Raw genomic sequence first — 19,353 nt, forward strand, 5'->3', positions numbered from 1 at the left:
AATTCTGGTGCATTTACAGTAATGTTGATTAATGTACACTGTCCCTGTCAAATAAAATTATTATTATTATTATTATAACTACTGAGACAGCAAAGTAGTTAAAACATCACAATCAGCTTTTCATGGCTCTTCATCCACAACTATTGTAGCCCTCCAATATGGCCACCAGAGGATGAACTGTAGTAATAACCTCAAAACCTCCATGCTCATCAACTTCTATGTGGAGCTGCTTCCCCTGAGTAATGTATTCCCATTCTGCAACTATCACTACACTAACAGGCATAATATTGTGTGTAATATAACCACTCTCCTCTTCCATTGTCATTTCTAATGGAATTGACAAGAACTGATTTTGCACATTGTGACAATGCTGATGAAAGACATTGAATGGTTGTGACACTGTGTATATGTTTGTCTCTTTGGTATTTACTGTACACATAGACAGACACACATACTAGACTATGCTTGCTATGGCTCTAATATGGATTTCCCTAAAAGCTATATATGTCTTCAGGATGACACACACACTATACGCACTTAGAAACAAATCTTGCTTTTTTGTTCCAATCAGTGTTTTTTTCTTTGAGCAGGCGATTTAATATTATTTATAGATTAAAATGATTCAAAATGAATTCCAGGAACATGTTGGAAAAAGTTGTGTGTGAAGTTTCCTGTGTTTTGAGTACAGACCTGTCAGGTATTTTGTCTTCATAGCATTATGTAAGTTTATACTGTATATCAAAATGATCTCTTCTGCTATTTCTGGCATGGCTCCCTTCCACGGTGATCATTTATTTTAAAATATTTGTATGTATTCCTCAATTTTCTGGTTATATTTCACAGTATTGACCATCCTAACTATTTCCAGTGTGTGTCAATGGGCAGTAATGTGCAACATTTCCTAATAAATTTACATAAATAATACAGCATCATAATTACTCCCTGTAGAGCCAGTCCACTGCCACGTAAGCATTGTTATGCTCAGGTCGATGCATAATGTTGTGTATACCTTAAATCATCTCATTTTTTAAAGTTGTATAAACAATCAGAGGTTTCTACTCATTCTTGGGATGAGGAAGGGAAACACATTCATAAATCTACCTCGTGCCTCACTCTTTGGTTTCATATTTATGTTATTGACACTAGCAAATGAGTCAGTATCTTGGACCAAGTGTATCTATTTCACAGACAGCTCCATGTTGAAACCCAAACAAATGCAACCCAACACCAGCCCACCTGCACCTCCAGTTCAATTCATATGACCATATCATCATATTGGCAAAGGTGTTAATAATAAATGGTACAATATTGTTAAATTATCAAAGTAGCGTTGGTGTTGTGAGTGTTGGCTGGTTCTGGAAACAACAGTCTGACTTAAGCAGCTTTTCTTCTCCCTTTTCTTTTTTTTTGGGCTCAAGTCAAATGCTTTAAATTGAAGCGAGCCTTTGGGGCATAGATTGAAATGTATCCAGAATTTTAATGGTCCCTTCTCAATTGTGGAGTTTCGAAAGAGCTGCCAGGTTCCTTGGGCTGTCTCTCACTCACTCTCTCTCTCTCTCTCTCTCTCTCTCTCTCTCTCTCTCTCTCTCTCTCTCTGCCTCTGTCTTTCTCCACTTCTTCCTACCAGCTTTCGTTTTTCGTAAATCTGTCTTCCTGTTTTATCTTACCTTCTAACAAACTCTCTTTCTTTTCCCATTTGTTTTTTTCTTCCTCTATTTTGCACACACAGACACATACAGTATACACATACTCTGACTCTGTGTTTGTGTGTGTGTGTGTGTTTGTGTGTGTGTGTTTGTGTGTGTGTGTGTGTGTGTGTGTGTGTGTGTGTGTGTGTCTGTGTGTTTGTTGCAGGAATGTAAGCTCCGCAGGTGAGGAGGCAAGAAGAAGGATGAGGGAGTGTGACGGCCTGACAGATGCTCTGCTCTACGTCATCCAAACCTCTCTGGGGAGCAGCGAGATAGACAGCAAGGTGTGTGTGTGTGTGCGTTAGTCCTGGATTGCTGGATTATGTCTGTAATTTTGAATTTCAATTTCAATTTCAATTTTATTTATAGTATCAATTCATAACAAGAGTTATCTCAAGACACTTTACAGATAGACCACACTCCATAATTTACAAGGACCCAACAGTTCTAGTAGTCTCCTCCAGAGCAAGCAACAGTGCAACAGTGGCGAGGAAAAACTTCCTTTAAGGCAGAAACCTCGGACAGACCCAGGCTCTTGGTAGGCGGTGTCTGACGACCGGTTTGGGTTAGAATGCAGAGTGGACATAACAAAAATAGAAAGAAATAGTAGTTGGTAGCAGTTCTTTGTAGTAGTTCATGGCATGGCAGGACGCTGTGCAGCATTACAAGGCACAGCAGGACGTAGCAGGACGTAGCTGGGCACCGCAGAGTGTAGCAGATGATGATTTTGCACTGCAACAGTGTATATGCTCTTATTTTCAAACGTAATCCTTAAAGAGAAACGTGTCTCCTTCCCGCTCTAAAGTGGTGACATCTTCTCATTGAACAGGAGGTGAGAAATAAAACAACAACAATGGCTGAACCTCCTTTCACTGCCAGCAGCCACGAGGAAGACAAATTATAGTTTTCAAGGAGCGTACAGTTCATCAACATGTTTTATTTTGGGCAAATGTAAGCTCACAAATTCAAGTGTTGCAGCACTTTTTGCCGCCAATTTAGCTCTGCCAATAGTCAGAGTTGAGCTGGTTTATGTTCACTTTGTGTTTCTCCGTGCAAAGACACATTCATGTTGCCGTGTTTGTGTTCATGACATAGTATGTGAGGGCCAGTCAATACTACATTAACAGTGTTGTGGATGGCTGACTTCTCAAGGTCTCCCTGTCTCCCAGCTTCTCTAAATAGCCATTCTTAATCACTGCTTAACCGCCCGCCCCTCTTCACCATCTGACTGCAGTCACCAAAGGAGTACTGCTGTCGCCACAGTAACAAAGACTGATTGGCAGGTGAACAGCATGTGGTCACTGATGGAAAAATCCGTGCACATTAGCCATGTGCTCATTTTGTACTGCCTTTTTTTTGCACACTTGCTTTGCCCAGACTACCTCCTCACACTCTCTACTCAGACCAATCTGGTCATCATTAAAAAGACTTACTCGAAAATAGATCTCAAAGAGTTAACAACTTATCCTTGATATCTCCTAGCTCCACTTTGGAAATGCACTTTGTGCATGTTATTTAAAAAAAATATGTATTTGTAACTTCGGTCTAAGCAGAAATTACATAAGCTGAGGTTGTTCGAGTAACATTATAACTGATTAGCACTTATTACCACTAGCACTTCATGTGCCCAAATACTTGTATAATCAGTTCTGTCTCGGTTAGTGCTCTAACAAAAAATTTCCATCACCAGCACTCTCAGGATACGCGTTTTGATCATCACAATCTCAGCTCTCTCTCTCTCTCTCTCCCCTTCGCCTTTCATGTTCACAGATCCTCAGACAGAAATGCGCTAGATCAGAGGAATATTCACTATATGTAATGTGACAATTATGTTTTATAGGCAATTTGTCCCATTAAACGAAATCATCAGATTACTGCTATTATGCTATAAGGAATTCCACAGATATGAGGAAGTTTTAGAGACATTAAAATAGGTTTCACATTATGTAACAGCACACAGCTAAGAGACAATTAACTTAACTGACACAGTCATTTTAAATGATAGTTCAAGACCTAAAAGACTAAGCACATTATTCTACATACACAACCAATAGGATGCTGATATTCTATAGAATATATGGTGTTAACATTTAAAGTGGCTAGAGTTTATGTTGATTCTACCAGCCGCTTTGGATAAAAAAGGTAGTGTTTTTATTACATCTGCTGTCTTTTCCTTACAGTTCTGTATGTATGTTAGCGTTACCTGGATGTCATATAGTTGTGATGAATGTTTTGCTCACACTGTAAATCATTCATTTACATTAAAGGTGCTCTAACTGACAAAAAGGAGTTGGTTGAGCCATCACCGCAGCAGTTTTAGCACGTAGGCTACCTACACAATGTGCTTTCCTGACTCAACCAACTCCTTGTTGTCAGTTATAGGCTGGAACACTGTTTGATATGGTTCGTGGTGCAGGTTGGCGCTGTTTGTTTTGTTGCCGTTTGTGGATTCCGGGCTGTCTACAGAGACAGCGTTTTACAGTGTCTTCTGGGGACAGGCAGCTCGCGATTAGTGAGATTTGTGCTGCGTGTGAAAAAAATACCCACAAAATGTGTGACATCACTTAGGGCACCTTTAAGAGAATCTTCTACAGATGCATTGTTATATTTCAAGTGTTGCATGCAGCAACTTAGACAACTTGGATGTGTCGTGAGCTAAACCGACTGTCAGTGTGTCACGAGCCAAAGCATTGCAAGTTTGTTGTCAACCAACGTAATAATAACTTCCATTTATGTAGCACATTTCATAAAACCCAACGACACTTTACACAAGTACAGAAATACAACTGAAAAGAAAATACGGCACTACATGGAAGAGGAGCGTAATTTCATATAGGCTACTGACGTAAAACCACATAGTTATTTTGTGAATGAAAGAGACATACTACATATCTGAGGGCCATTTTGGGGTGGGTTTTGAATCATTTCCAATTCCATAATTGTCTTCATCTGTTGAAAGCCAGACCGTTGTCTTTCACTTTCCCTTTTAACTTTTAGTTCTTCTTCATTTAATTTCCTTTTTTTCTGTGATGGCCCAGTATCAGCTATAACTACAATAAATAACTTCTAAAATAAAATAAAAATACAATTAGGCCTATATAAAGAAATCTCCTGTTACCTTTTACCTGGCTGGATACCCTAACAAAGGATTAGCCGGTGTTACAGCAAAAATTGTGACCGGTCACAATTTGGGACTGTAGAGCCGGTCTGTCTGCCGTAAAAAAAATTGAATTTCGCAGAAAAATTTGCTGTTGCAGGTCATCTTTGATCATCAAATGAAAAATAACACAGTTTCAGAAACATTAAAAAGTTACATATAGTAACTGTAACAGCCCGCATTAAATGTGGTTGCTACTGCAGGAGGAAGTATACTGCAAGAAGAATGGCAGATTCTAAAAGCACAATTGGTAAATAACCACAAGGTCATACAGACAAAACCTTTCATCAATAGAAATAGCTCATATTCATTTAAACCACAGTCAGGAGTCATTTTAGTTCCTAAACCATGCAGCTGGAAAGATCAGGGTGCTGCAAATAGATGTTAAATAACAGATCGAAATATGAAATGTCAATTGTAAATAGAATGTTACTTCTCCTACATCATTCTATAATAGCATGTGAATAGAATTTCAAACATGACTGCAGCTCGCTGTAGTGAGACATTGTTTTGTTTGTTGTGTCTCTTGAGGCTGTTCAATTGCACTCCTTAGTTGTTTTTGTGTAAACCAACGGTCAGACAGAGAGAAGATTGATGATTTGTCTTTGTTAATTTCCACTCTGTTGACTCGATGACTCCCCTTTATCACTGATACTAAGCACACGCATGCAAGTGCACACACTCGGTCAAAGTACACACCGTACACCATAGACACCATACGCTGTAGGAATTTGTTTACGCTCGTGTAGACACACTCGTGCGGTCCTCGGCTGGCTGGTTTGCCTCTGAACTTGCTGTTTAATGGGGTGTGATACACTATATTGGGCTTGTCATTTTTCTTAATTTACCTGAGTTTCTTCTTTTCTCATTTCAAAGTCAAGCTAAACAAAATTCAGAAGCATATTACTGTACCGATTATCTTTCTTCTTTCCTTTCTGTCGCTCTCCGTCTCTCACTCTCTCCGTCTGTCTGGCTCGTGGGTGGGGGTGGAAGGGCGATAGTGTAAAAGTGTGAGAGTGGGCGTTTTTTTATCAGCATGCTTTGACTTTGAGTTTGCTCTGTTTTCAAGCAAGATGTTCCATTAAATGGCATCAAACTGAAATATAGCACCTCAACTTTCTCACTGTATTCATTTATATCTCTCTTTTGTTCATCTCCTCTTCCCTTTCCCCACCCTTTCGTCCTTTTACCTTACTCCATCTCTCCCGATTCTTTATATCTCCAGACTGTAGAGAACTGTGTTTGCATCCTGAGGAACCTGTCGTACCGCTTGGCTGCCGAGACATCCCACGGCCAGCAGGTGGGGCTGGAGGAGCTGGATGGCCTGCTCTGTGACGCCAACGGCCGCGACGGAGAGAGCTCCGGCTGCTGGGGCAAGAAGAAGAAGAAAAAGAAGGGAGCCGATCAGGTGAGGACTGAGATAAGAGGAGATGATCAGGGCAAATAAATAAGATATGGATGAATGGAATGGACACAGTGAATGAAAATAAAGTGTTGGTGTTTAGCAACTAGAATAGCGTTCATACTCCTTGGCATACAGTATGTATATATATAAATATATATACACACACACACACACACACACACACACACACACACACACACACACACACACGTGGGGAGAGTTGATGTGAAAAACAAAAAGAAAATATAGCCTCATCGCCGATTTGCGGGTTCAAACCTTTTTTCTCAATAGCGACTTCAAAGTAATTTTACACATGTGGTCCAACGTCTTTATTAAAAATATCCTGCAAACTTTGTAACGACTGGACAAACGGTTCACTTTGTTTGAAATTCCTACAAATAATTTCTGATTTCAATTCAGTGTGATATGTAACTCAGTACAGCTCAGGGCAATTTGAGAAAAGCAGATGACCAACACAGAAACAATTGCTAATAATAAAGGTACAAGCTGCGATTCCAAGCTCAAATCTTGATTTGCGTCATTCGACGTCCAGGTATTGTGCATTTACAGCACCCCCTAGTGGTCAATTGGAATGAGACTTGCAGCGTATGTGTGAGGTCATGTAGACATTTCCTGGAAGTTTTGTGTCTATTGGACAAACATTTAGTCATGAATAGCCTGATTTGCGCTAAATCACCTGCACTTTGTTTGCATTTATAGCGCCCCCACGTGTTCAATTTGAATGAAACATTAATGGCGTGGTTCAGGTACTTATCAGGACAAATCCCGAGAGATTTATGTTGATTGGACAATGAATATGTGATTTATAGTAAAACATGTGCCATGCCACTCACCTATCTTGCGCTTGTTGCGCCCCCTAGTGGCATATGTAAATAAAACTGAGTTTTGTGATGATTGGCATTACGGCTTTACATTTATGTCCAGAGCCACGACCCTTTTGAAGTTTATTGATCAATAACTTGAAAAGTAATAGAGATATGGACATGCTTTAACCCAAGGTTGGACTATTTATGGACAGGATATTGAGGCCTAGTTGGGGTGGGGAGGGGTGCAGTTTTGTGGGCTTGGGATCTCATCACTGCTTTTTGCGGATGATGTGGTCTTGATGGCATCATCGGCCTGTGACCTTCAGCACTCACTGGATCGGTTCAAAGCCGAGTGTGAAGCAGCTGGGATGAGGAGCAGCACCTCTTCAGGTAGGGAATGAGCCCTTACCCCAAGTGAAGATACCTTGGGGTCTTAAAAGATTTTCTAGGCTGACCTTAATGATCCTTGAGGCTTTTTTTGTAGAGCATATTAAGCTGCACCTGTTTAAAAGATTTCAAGTCAATCCAACTTACGGTGTGGGGGGGCATGGCCTTTCAAGGTTTGCATTTTGAAGCCTTAAATACAGCGCCCCCATGTGGCCGATTGAGTTCATATTTCAATAAAAGCACGTGGACACCATTTACAGTTATTACCCCAAGTTTCATGTTTCTAGCACATTCCAGGTGACGGGAATTTGAGCCGGCGCGGCAGACAACAAATAATAATAATAACTAAAACAGACGAACATAGAAGGGTTCTACCGCTTTACGGTTTGAACCCTAAAAAGTGAGGACACATTATGAATGCAGATGATTCCATACAAAACAAGGGATCACTGAATATTTTCAGTAATAAAATTATGTCAATTATTTGCTATGGTCTTTGTAGATGATCCCAACTCAATTGACTACTTAATGGGGGATTTTGGACCAGTGTGTTAGAATGTGCTTTCCACCAACAGCATCAAAACACATAGTGAGGATGAATTGGATCTGATCACAAACTTGTGCAATATACTGTATATATATATATATATATATATATATATATATATATATATATATATATATATATATATATATATATATATATATATATATATATATATATATATATATATATATATATATATATATATATATATATATATATATATATATATATATTCTGAGGATACAATATATACTGCAGCTTTCCTGCTTCATCATAAAATGTGATCTTCTTTTTGCACCCATATATACAGTATAAAGCAGTGTGTGAGTGGTTGAAGCAGCCGTGTCGTCAACGGGGACATGGTGAATAATGGAAAACAGGAATGAAAATCTGAGTGCTATGCAGGCTGGGTTGAAGCATTGACTTATTTTATAATGTATTGGCTCATGGAGCAATTTTTGTTGCTTTTTATTTCATCAAATTTTAAGTATGTGAAAAAAACTAATTCAATTTTTTTTAACTTAACGTTTTTCGTTTAAAGCTTCATCATGTTAATTTTTTACTCTGCCTCTTCCCTGCTGTCTACTCTGTTATGCCTTTTTCAGGCTGTTAAGGTAGAGGTGTAAATTTCTCCATGGGCAAAACAAGTCAAAAGCCCACCTGACCGGCCAGCAGAGCTCAAGGTTGTGAGCGTGTATGTTAGAATTATCCATGGGCCCAAAACCGAGACAAAAAATACAGCCTCTAGTTGCGTCCTTAAGCCCAAAGCATACTTAACTGGACTGATCTTTAAGACCCAAAACTAAACCTGAGACCCAGAGCTATGTTTATGGTTTATTTCATAAGTGGCCATCGGCTCTCCAGTCTTTTGCAACTCATTGGCTACGTTGTCTCTTTCCTTTTTCCCAATGGGTATCGTTTATTTACTTAAAGCACACATGAGCACAGCCCATGTGCACAGACAGAGAGACCATGTGCACAGACAGAGCAAGAAGAAAAAATGTGTTTGCATGTACCAAATACATTTTTGGTAGGCATTGAGATAGGTAGAACTGGGTGTAGTCAGGACCAATATAGAAGGAATTCAGAGGTGTACACTTTGAGAGACAGACAGGCACAGGGTGAAAGAGAAAGAAAATGAGCCAAAAGACTGGGTCTTTTCTTTTTTTCTTTTTTAAGAGACTGTGTCAGAGAGAGAAAGAGAGACAAGGAAATAATTAAACCAAGCATGAGGGAAAGAGACGGATAGAGACTGAGTGTGGCAGAGACAGAGACTCAGGTAGTTAGACCGTAATATAGTCTCCCTAATCATTTGGACGTTCAGACAGCAAGGCCATGGAGCAGCACAAGAGCCTGAACTGGACATACACATTCCTGATAGATACTGCAACACACTCACACACAGGTTTTTACGATGTTGGATATTCTACAGATGTTTTGATTTCTTTCAAGATATCTGTGGCTTGAAAATTCTTGAATAAAATAGAACTTTTGAAACACATTTGGAATTTTTTATGAAATCAAAGCTGAATTCTCTAACATTTTGCATTATTTTAGTATGTTTTATGTATTGTAGGGTTTTTCTTAGCAAGCAAGTACCTTACTGTGAACGAGTTAATGCATCTTGGTATAGTTCCTCTACACATTTTAAATTTAAAATACGCCTTTGATTTTATGTTCAGAGAATCTATGTATAGATAAAAAAACATGCACAGCCAAACACACATCACAAAGCACCTCTCTCAAGACACACACTAGCCTAGTTTACCTTGAGACAAGGGAAGGAGGGGAAGGAGGGGAAGGAGGGAAAGCAGTGGAGCGCAAAACCGAGAAGGTCGGTAGGGAAAGGAAAAGCTGACTGGAGAGAGAATGATGGAAATAGAATAAGGAATTAGGGAGCGAGGGAGGCAAACAAGAATGAGAGAGAGAGAGAGAGAGAAGTCAAGGGATAGGTAGAGAAAAGAATCAACAGGAGAAAAAAGGTGGGCAAGATAGTAATGACAAGCAGGAGAGGAAAGAAACAGAAATAAAAGGAGAGAGAGAGAAAGTGTTAGATGTGGCTTCATGCCTACATGAAAGAGGTGTGGGCATGTCACTCAACAAAGAGGTTCAAACATCAAGGGACTACATAGTGGAGGAGGATGGAGGTAAAGGGGAAGCAGGGTGTGAAGCTTTAAGTTTATTTCTTAAAGCAAATGTAGGAGGGAGACATTCTCTCATGGTCTCTGTCTTCACATGCATCTCTTTCCTTTCTATGTTTTTGCCCTTTCCCACCTCTCTGCTCCATCATCATTCTCTCCTACAAAGCAGGTTGTCATGCAGCAATTTCCTCAGTGTCTCTATCACTTTTTAATAGGTCGGGGTGTACTGAGTGGAGATGTAGTAGGGTATGCACCTAGACACATGGGGATAGTCATCCACAGATATTTTTCTTTCATAGATATTGCAGGTATGGAATCAGAATTCACAAAAGCAAATGGAAAGAGTAGGGACACTAAATAATCTTTGCTCTCTGCTCCTTTGAAACTAATCGCTTAGGTGGGATTTTACAGGTGTGTTTTTAGTGTAACACCCCCAGAACATCTTGTTTTAGCTGACCTCCAGGGGTTTAACTTCACACCTTGCTGCGGTGATGTGCAGGTGGACTCCACAACCCTTTAACATCACAGAGCTAGGTGGGGTCACCGTTGAAACACACTTACAAATCTCATTGCTGGAAAGGAGTTTCTAGTGTTCACTTAACAATCTCTTCTGAAATATAAGTTAACATTAAACAAATCTGTCCCACTCTGTATTCTCTTTCACAGTGGGATGGCGTGGGCCCCTTTCCGGACACGGCGGAGGCCCCCAAAGGGGTTCAGATGTTGTGGCACCCCACCATCGTCAAGCCCTACCTCACCCTGCTGTCTGAATGCTCCAATCCAGACACACTGGAGGGAGCAGCTGGCGCTCTGCAGAACCTGGCTGCAGGAAGCTGGAAGGTAACGGCTACAGAGAGACATTAGAGTTTATGACTGTAATGCTGGTGATGCAGAAGCTGAGGCTGCTTTGCAATCCTTGAACTGTTGTGTTTTTTAGAATAGTGCAGGTCAACGGGGGAAACTGTAACTTTAATTGTCTTCTAGTATGAAAAGAAGGGATTCATCATGAGCGTGCTCTCACTCAGCCGTGCTGTGAATGCTGAGACACAAAGTGTACACAAAGAATTTGTGCAGATAAACCAGAAAAAAATGTTTTTTCACATTGTAAGCGTGACAAACTACTTTGTGTGTGAGTGTGTGATTATGCGTGAATGCTACCTGCTATCTCATGACTGAGTCCTTTTATAGAAACTCTCACACTCGCCTGTAACCAAGAACTCTTCTGCACCTCTGCATTGAAAAGTAAAGTTGGATGGATAGATTCTTAGAGAGGGATAGTCATTTCACAGGATGGGAAAATGAAAATTAGAATCAGAATCACCTTGCTGGGTAATAAATTTCTCTTCATGGCAGGGAAATATCCTTCAAAATGTAGTAAAGGGTTAAAAATATAAAGGAACAAAAAGAAAAACAATTTCACTTAAACCTTGATCATCTGGTTAAAGTTTAGTTCAGTCTTTATACAAATTCAAAAGCTAATTTGGTTGCAGTAAATGCCACAGCGTACAGATGACAAACAGCTCAAAGACTATGAATCGTATAATGCTATTGGCTCAGTACACCATCCTGCTGAAATATTTCCAGCCCAATCCCAAGTCGGTATGTGTTCTATAGCATATAATATCGTTCAGCAGCAATGCAATTACTGTAATAATGTTAAGGCTTCAAGCCTGAACACACCAGGGAGTAGAGCAAGGGTTCAACAGCAGCTGACTGAAGGAAACAGCTAGATGGTAATGATGTGAGTCATGCGGTCATATTGGAGAGTATAAGTAAAGGCAGCGTTTGCCAAGAGGGTGGTGTGTGCATAAGGGTAAAAGGCAGAAAGTGTGTGGGCGTAACCTTGGAATGACGTTGGGAAACTGCATCAGACATTGTTCGTTGTGGAAATGTCAATGTAAATGTTTATCAGACAACCCTTCAACACAACGTTACGTTGCTTTTGCTGTATGTGAAAACTCTAGATGGAGTTACAGACAGGGAAGCACACTGTGGTTGAGGGGGATGTCTATGTGGTCCTGTAATTGTGTGGGATCAGATTTTTTTTTTTCATTAATAGTGGAATGGACAGAGAACAGAGCAAGATGCAAATAGAAGGAGATGAGGCTATAGAAAGACAAGGGAGGAGGAGGAAAAAATGGGGGCAGGTGTTCTTGTGCGTGCGTGCATGCGTGCGGTAGTTTTGTCTCTTCTAAGCAAGAGCCCTCTCCTGACTTTGAGAATAGTGCTGCTGACAGTTTCCAAATAAGCTGGGTTGGCTTACTGCTGGCACACTACGCTCTGTTCACTAAGCTCTTGGTTTTAGGACATTGTGATAATTTCCCTCCAAGGGTGAATTATTTCCTAAAATGATTATATGAACCATAGTTTGCCCATTTTGGTCTCTAAGAAAAACAATCATGTGTTTTTAATCTTAACATACGCTCTCAATTATTCTTTTCAGCTTCAGTCTTTTAGCTTCACACTTGACGTACTCCTATCTATTCTTGGATGCTTTCAGCACATCCCCAGTCTTCAACAGTCGACCCACAAGGCGGCACCACTTGAGCCATTCAGGGTTGAGTAGTCCATTTAAGCGTACCTTGATAGTTATTGAGGGAGGACAGAGTGGTCTCCATGCTCAGAACTCTTCTCTCTGGTTCATGTAATTCTCCCTCACCGTATACCACTTGTGAGTCAGTGTGATGCCCCCTCTCATAATGACCCTGAATATAACATCTCCCACTCAAACTCGCCCACAGTTCATTCCTTTATTCATTGGTTGTTCTGTCTGGGAAAAAAAAGAAAAAGAAAGAAAGTCAGCAAAGGGACAATACATGTAAGAGTAAAAATGTAAGGATTGACAATAGCCATTACTTTTACACCATGCACAAACACACAGTGAATTCCCAAGTAAGGTGAACCAAACAAGTGTCAGAAGCAAGTAAGGGGGATGGTTTTGGTATTGTTGCCATGTCCGGTCTTTTGTTTACCGTATTGTGTGGACACAATTATAATTGCTCTCACTGTGCATGGTAGGAATGATGAACAAAACCTGAAAAGTAAAAGCTAGGTTTTAAAATTGGGAATGTACTTTAATTCTAAATGCTGCAAATTGTCACAGCTCATCTAACCCTCCTTTTATGAAGTACATTGTCACCACGAGATTGTTTTTTTGCTATTGCCAAGCTACTATTCAGTCATTTTGTCTTTTCCTTGATATCTCTCCGCCAGTGGTCGGTGTACATCCGGGCAGCAGTGCGTAAGGAGAAAGGCCTTCCTATCCTGGTGGAGTTACTGAGGATAGACAACGACAAGGTGGTGTGTGCCGTGGCGACCGCTCTCAGAAACATGGCCCTGGACATCAGGAACAAGGAGCTCATTGGTGAGTCCTGATGAAAACGTTTCCAAGTGATAATATTTGGTGGTGAAGCAATCGCCTCTTGTTAGACGAAACCGTTGCAAGGATCACTGTCATTTTTAATGTCAATAAAGTAACATGAATTTGGACACCGGCCCGGTTATGCTCAGTTGCGGTCTCTGTTTGTGTAGAGCAACCTGAAGCCCATTTTCATTTATAATTGCCTAGCTGTTCCACTGCGGTCTGTTCCTGCCATGTTGTTCTCATTTAGAGTATGCAAGTAAAGCCTGTGCTCAAGTGATGTAACAGGAGGGTAAAGAGCCTGTAGCCAGTTGCTCCAATTAGAAGTAATTTACACTAATGCCAGCCTGAAGTCACCTCATATCAACAGTGAGATGGCTCACCTGGCTTCTTCCTCCTGGAGAAAATTGGAGCTGCTGGGGGATTTTTAATTGATTAAATTATGTCATTGATTGAGACTGTTCATTGGTAATTGCAAACTAAGATCAGGATCATGGGGCTTTACATGCATTCTAAAATGATGGCGCTCCAAATCTGTCAAACATTACCATATGGTGAAAGTGTGATGCAGGTTTTTCCTCTTCGATTTTAACCATTAGCTGTAGTCATTTTACATTACAATGTAATTAAAGGCAGAGTACATCCATCATTTTCAGGGTTTTTCAAATGAAATCACCCACTCAGCAAAAACGAGTGACCTGGGTTACCACATGAAGTGAATCAATGTTATGAATACACTGATTCCCCTGACTTACTAGGGAACAGATTACAAATTCCGAATAGTATATACAGTTGTTTTAAGATGTTGGAAAACTGCTGTATCTCCTAATCTGAAAGACTGGACTAATGCAATGGTGGAGACAGCATCTTATGAGTCTACGCTTCACAAACTGTCATCTAACAAGGAGGATGTGTTACATGGGAAATTAAAGTTGAACCCAAGTGAAGAAAACAACACAGAGCCAAGTGACAGTTTAACAGGTTTATTCCAAATGTCCAAATTTGGGAATGCAACACAGAAAAAGCAAAGTCCAAATCCAATGGATATCCAGGGTACAGTGTGAGAGTAGTACCGTGTGTCCAATAGTCCAGAGATCCGGTGTAGAGAATGGTGGAAGGAAGGAGTGAAGTGGCAGCAGGTGTCAGGTTTACAGAATTGTGGCAGAAAGAGAACAATCAGGCTCGCAAAAAACACTAACACTAACTACAACGGCTAGCACCAGCAGCAAGACCAACATGGTTGTCTTGACTATGACCTAACAAGGACTGGTATGTTGACCGGGTATTTGAAGCAGAGGTGATTACTGTAGACAAGCTGCAGCTGGAACCCTGACTCCCGCACACCACACTTCAGTCCTGCAATTAAGGACAGAGAGAGGGGAGGGGGAGGGGGAGAGCAGAGAGCAGAGACAGTGAGCTACCAGCAGCAGCCGCAGCAGGCCTAGCAGAATGGCAGGACCTCTTGGGATATTTTTTGGACCTACGCAAGGGTGAAAGAAAACTCAACCTAAGAAAGCAGAGACTAAATACATCATAGCTTCTTTTTGTAGACTGAATTTCCCCTTATATTTCTGTATATCTTCTATCTATATCTTCTCATATTTCTTACTTTATTTTTCAAGTTTTATTTTCCCCAATGCCAAGATCCTATGACTAACCCGCTACCCGGTATACTCTGTTATTATGAATTCAATAAAAATACTATGTGTTAGCACTAGCTTACTCAATGTTAGCTGTGCTAAGTTTGGAAACAACAGCACAGAAGCTAAGAAATGTAAATTTGCTGTGGACATTAAGCAGTGGTAACGTTTGAAATTATTGTTTTTGTCAATGGAGCCTGGTGGATTTAAAGAGTATACAATTATACTGTATAACACATAAATAGATTTAATTTTTAATTTTTTTATTTTTTTTAGGTGGTCATTTTCTTAGGTGACTAAAATGGATTTTGCTGGTACCCCCTGTCCACAGCAGCATTTGTCGCTCTATTCAATGGCACAATTATTTGAACAAAACAGTAATTTTACCTCGTAGGAAACGGGAGATGCTATTCCTGGATTCATTGGTTGGTTATTTTGTGTTATTGTGTGACTTGGGTGAACCAAAATTTGTGTTATTGTGACTTTCTGCTCCGACCCAAACGCGGCGTCCATAGCAATACTTCGTTCAGCTTCATGTCTACTTCTGCAACGCCATCATACGGCCACCTACAACCTACATCTAGTCACGTGGGGAAAAGTACTTAGAAGGTCTTGGGATAACTGCATTCTGACACTAAAACATACCTACTTTGACCAAAATGGGAAGATTTGGATACATAAGGAACACTATGCTGGAAAGCTACAAACTAAAATAAAGAAACTCCAAATATAAGGGACTCGCCCTTTAACCAAGCCCAAGTTGTGTTTGTTGTGATATTTAGACTATTAAGGAAACACAGTGTAGGGGATGAGTAATATTGAAAAAAGAGTTAAAAGAGAAAGTCTAAAGAAAGTTGGAAAGCGATAGCTGCTGAGAATGTATGTGTGTGTCTTCAAATATTGTGTGTGTGTGTGTGTGTTTGTGTCAACAAATATTGTGTGTGCATGTGTGACTTTCTGTCTCTGGTATCTCTGATTATCTCGGCTTCCTGGTGGGCTCAGTGGTTTCTATAGCAACCCGAGGGCGAGGGGCTTCTGGAGCCTCTCTGGGTTTTTGCCAGAGTGTTGTTAGAACGGCAAGGAACGCCACCACCGAAGCTCAACACGCCCATACAGCGAGGGTCTGTCTGGCCCACGGCAGCAGCTCACAGGATAATTGAAGCATTTTGCACAAAGACACTTATCAGTTCGACCTGAATGGTTCTTGTTTATGTTTTGTTCGTCTGTTTGTCTTTCTTTGTTTAATGCATCTGCAAGTGTATTGGCTTAAATGATTTAGAAGGACCTTTGCATGTCATCCCTTGGATTGCCTTCCAAATCCACTGTAACTGTGATATGCAAATCCAGATGTAGGATAATAAAATATGGAAGCACATTATCCATATCACCTCAATTAGACTTACAACTGCTATGTATTTCCCCTGCCACCAACCAGGTAGAGTTTATTATTAAATGTACTATATTTGGTTTTGATATTGAATATTGTAGTATTCCAAGGGCAAAATGCTGTTTCAGTTGCCTTTACATTAAGTCTAATTTGCTCTTTCATTGTCAACATAACTGATATGTGTATAATTAAAGTACAATATATAATATATGGAAATATAGAGATACTAGAGAAAGATAAAAAAGAGAGTTGTGGAAAGAGAGGTAGACACTGTAATGAATGTGTGCTTCATTGAGAGAAAGGCAGGCAAAACACAGGCTGATTGAATAATGTAATTACTTAAGAATTCACAGGGAAAATCAATTCAAATGTGTTTGGCATTTTCATTTAAATAAACACGCTTGACTTATTCAGCAGCAGGATAAGGTGGTATAAATCCTGCATGTGATTAGCTTCCCCTTAGCTTTCTGAGACTTGAGAAAGACAATAAGACAGCGATAGTGGGATGAAGACTAATTGAGATATATAATAAAAAGAGAGAGATAATTGGGGGCATTACAGATGTAGCAACCATGCCTGGCACTGTCAGGGAGGTGTTGGCAGATTTGATTAAAAATAGACACACCTAGGGGAGGAAATAGAGTTCTTGAGAGAGATTTAAAGTGGTTTTGACAGTTATGCAAGTTAAGATTATTAATAATTTAGCTGATAGGTTACAGTGATACAGTAAAATTCTTGGTTCAATTTAGTTCAATCCTCCAAAAGGGTTGCCAGATATACCTGCGAAAAACGTGACCGATTCTACCAGACCTAAAAAAACTCAATGTTTCAGTTGTCATAGTATGGTACTTAGAAGTATATTTAAATGATGCTGTGTACACTAAACATATTGAAAATGGTGTTGGTTGGAATAAGAACATTTGAAAGTTTTCTGAGAATAACTGTGTATTTTGTGCCATAAAAAGAGGACAAGTGATATTTTGGCATCAGTAATCTCCAGACCTTGTGGACTCTGTACAGAATTAAACGACAGTAAGGTTTTAACAGGTAAGCATTAGCTTCAAGCTAATGTATCACGGCTACACGGGACGGGCAGTTTCAGTCATTTCAACATTTGTGTACTCACATTGAATTATATAGAGTACTTGAGTTTAGGGATAGACCGATGATCGGCCCTGGTGTTGCAGGATGCATGTATTTTCGCCGTTGTCTGTTTCCTCGCGCTTGTGTTAGAATTTTAAACTCTGGTATGTTGATGAGGACTATGGTTAACTGCTCCTCAGATCTCTGCATGGTAAATTGAGGCTTGAGGACCTTAGTGCCACCCATGACAATTGTCATTGGTTTAAAGAGCTGTCTATAAACCACGGCACGTTTTTCTCCCATCCCGGAATACCATGTGGAGTAATAAGACCCCCGCCCACTCCGCAGCATGTGGATGGTATGGTAAAGTGAGACTAGGTAGGTATTTTTAGCACTTGTTGCAGTAATTTTAAGCCGAGAAAGTGTGTCAATCATGTACAGAGCTCTGCGTGAGCACAGGCTTTTATGACTGTCAACATAGCCAGCATCTAACGTTAGCTACTCCGCTGCACTGTGGAGCAATGTATGGCTATGTGCGACTAGCTGGGGTGGATGGGGAAGCTGGTGAGGAGGAGGAGGGGGCGGGGAGACAACTCTCTCCAGTATTTTGAATTTGGACTGCACTAACTATTTTAAATGCTAGCTCTCAGTATTACATATTGCACTTTTAAAGCTTCTTTAAGTCATTTGTAGCAGAAAGACTTGGCCAGTCATATTTGTGTCAGTACATATTTTACATCTAGCAGTATAAGAGCATACACAAGAAAGTAAATCTTTAATGGCATTTTAGTCCTGGTTTGGTCTGCCAAATATTTAAAAAAGATGTCCTTTTCTTAAGTTTGCTCAATGTTTTGTTTCACCAGCCACTCTGTTAATTAGTCTCCATCTTTTTGACTGAAAAAAAGGCTTGTACTCACTGGCAAACATAAAAAATGAGCCAAATGGTAAATGTCAGAGTTAGGGCCTGTGTCCATATGGTGTTTTTCTACGGCAGAAAAGCAACACCACTGCCTTTCTGAAAAAATGTAATCAACATGTAGAAGTGTTCGTAGTGGCTGCAGAAAAAAAATTGGACGGCTTTGAAAAAAGATCCTTGGAACACTGCTTTGTCTCTTGCACGTCTACACATGCTCTCTCCTCATTGGGAAAAAATTGAAAGAAGACACTAGCACTCTACACTGCCTTAAGGACCCACAATGTCACAAAAACACAGAAAGCCTCAGAGAGGAAGAGAGCAAAAAAGTGAGAGGGATCAATCAAGGTGTGATTTGATACAACATAAAAAAGGTAGAGGCCAGGCACTCTGAAGAGACAAGACTCATTTGGCCCATGTTCACAAACTTTATTCACCACAGCGAGTCTTACGTCTGAGTCAAACACCATGCATTCTGCAAAACCCAGAGCAATATCACAGAGCATTTGTGGTTCTTGTCTCTGTCAGATCAAAATTCTACCTAATTGTAGTATGATTTTGCATTGCTCATTTATAGCGTTGGGAGAAACCTGTTAAAAAAGTAAAGCAGGTACAGTAATGTATTACGTTTTGCTGTAACGCAGAAATGTAACGCATTACTGATAAAATTCCGGGGGGGATGGCAGTTTGTATGTGAGCAGAGAGAGCGGCGATTACAATCAGCTTTCCGACACAATAACCTCATTGTCAAATCCTCTGGAAAGCACTGTTTCACGCAATAGCAGATGGATAGAGTAAAAGAGCAGAGATAGACTAA

At 40.2% G+C, this 19,353-nt stretch overlaps 1 protein-coding gene across 5 annotated transcripts in view; it reads left to right on the top strand.

Annotated features, from left to right (window-relative positions):
• The window catches only part of ctnnd2a (catenin (cadherin-associated protein), delta 2a), a 261,359-nt gene that overhangs the window by 207,620 nt on the left and 34,386 nt on the right, over positions 1-19,353 (top strand). For all 5 annotated transcript variants that reach the window (XM_034862043.1, XM_034862040.1, XM_034862041.1 and 2 more), the window contains 4 exons: positions 1,855-1,972; positions 6,071-6,253; positions 10,819-10,992; positions 13,366-13,516. In XM_034862043.1, the coding sequence (XP_034717934.1) occupies positions 1,855-1,972; positions 6,071-6,253; positions 10,819-10,992; positions 13,366-13,516 (626 nt within the window). The remainder of the gene's footprint in view (positions 1-1,854; positions 1,973-6,070; positions 6,254-10,818; positions 10,993-13,365; positions 13,517-19,353) is intronic.

This window comes from Etheostoma cragini, chromosome 22 (assembly GCF_013103735.1).
Source record: "Etheostoma cragini isolate CJK2018 chromosome 22, CSU_Ecrag_1.0, whole genome shotgun sequence".
In the NCBI taxonomy this organism is placed as follows: domain Eukaryota; kingdom Metazoa; phylum Chordata; class Actinopteri; order Perciformes; family Percidae; genus Etheostoma; species Etheostoma cragini.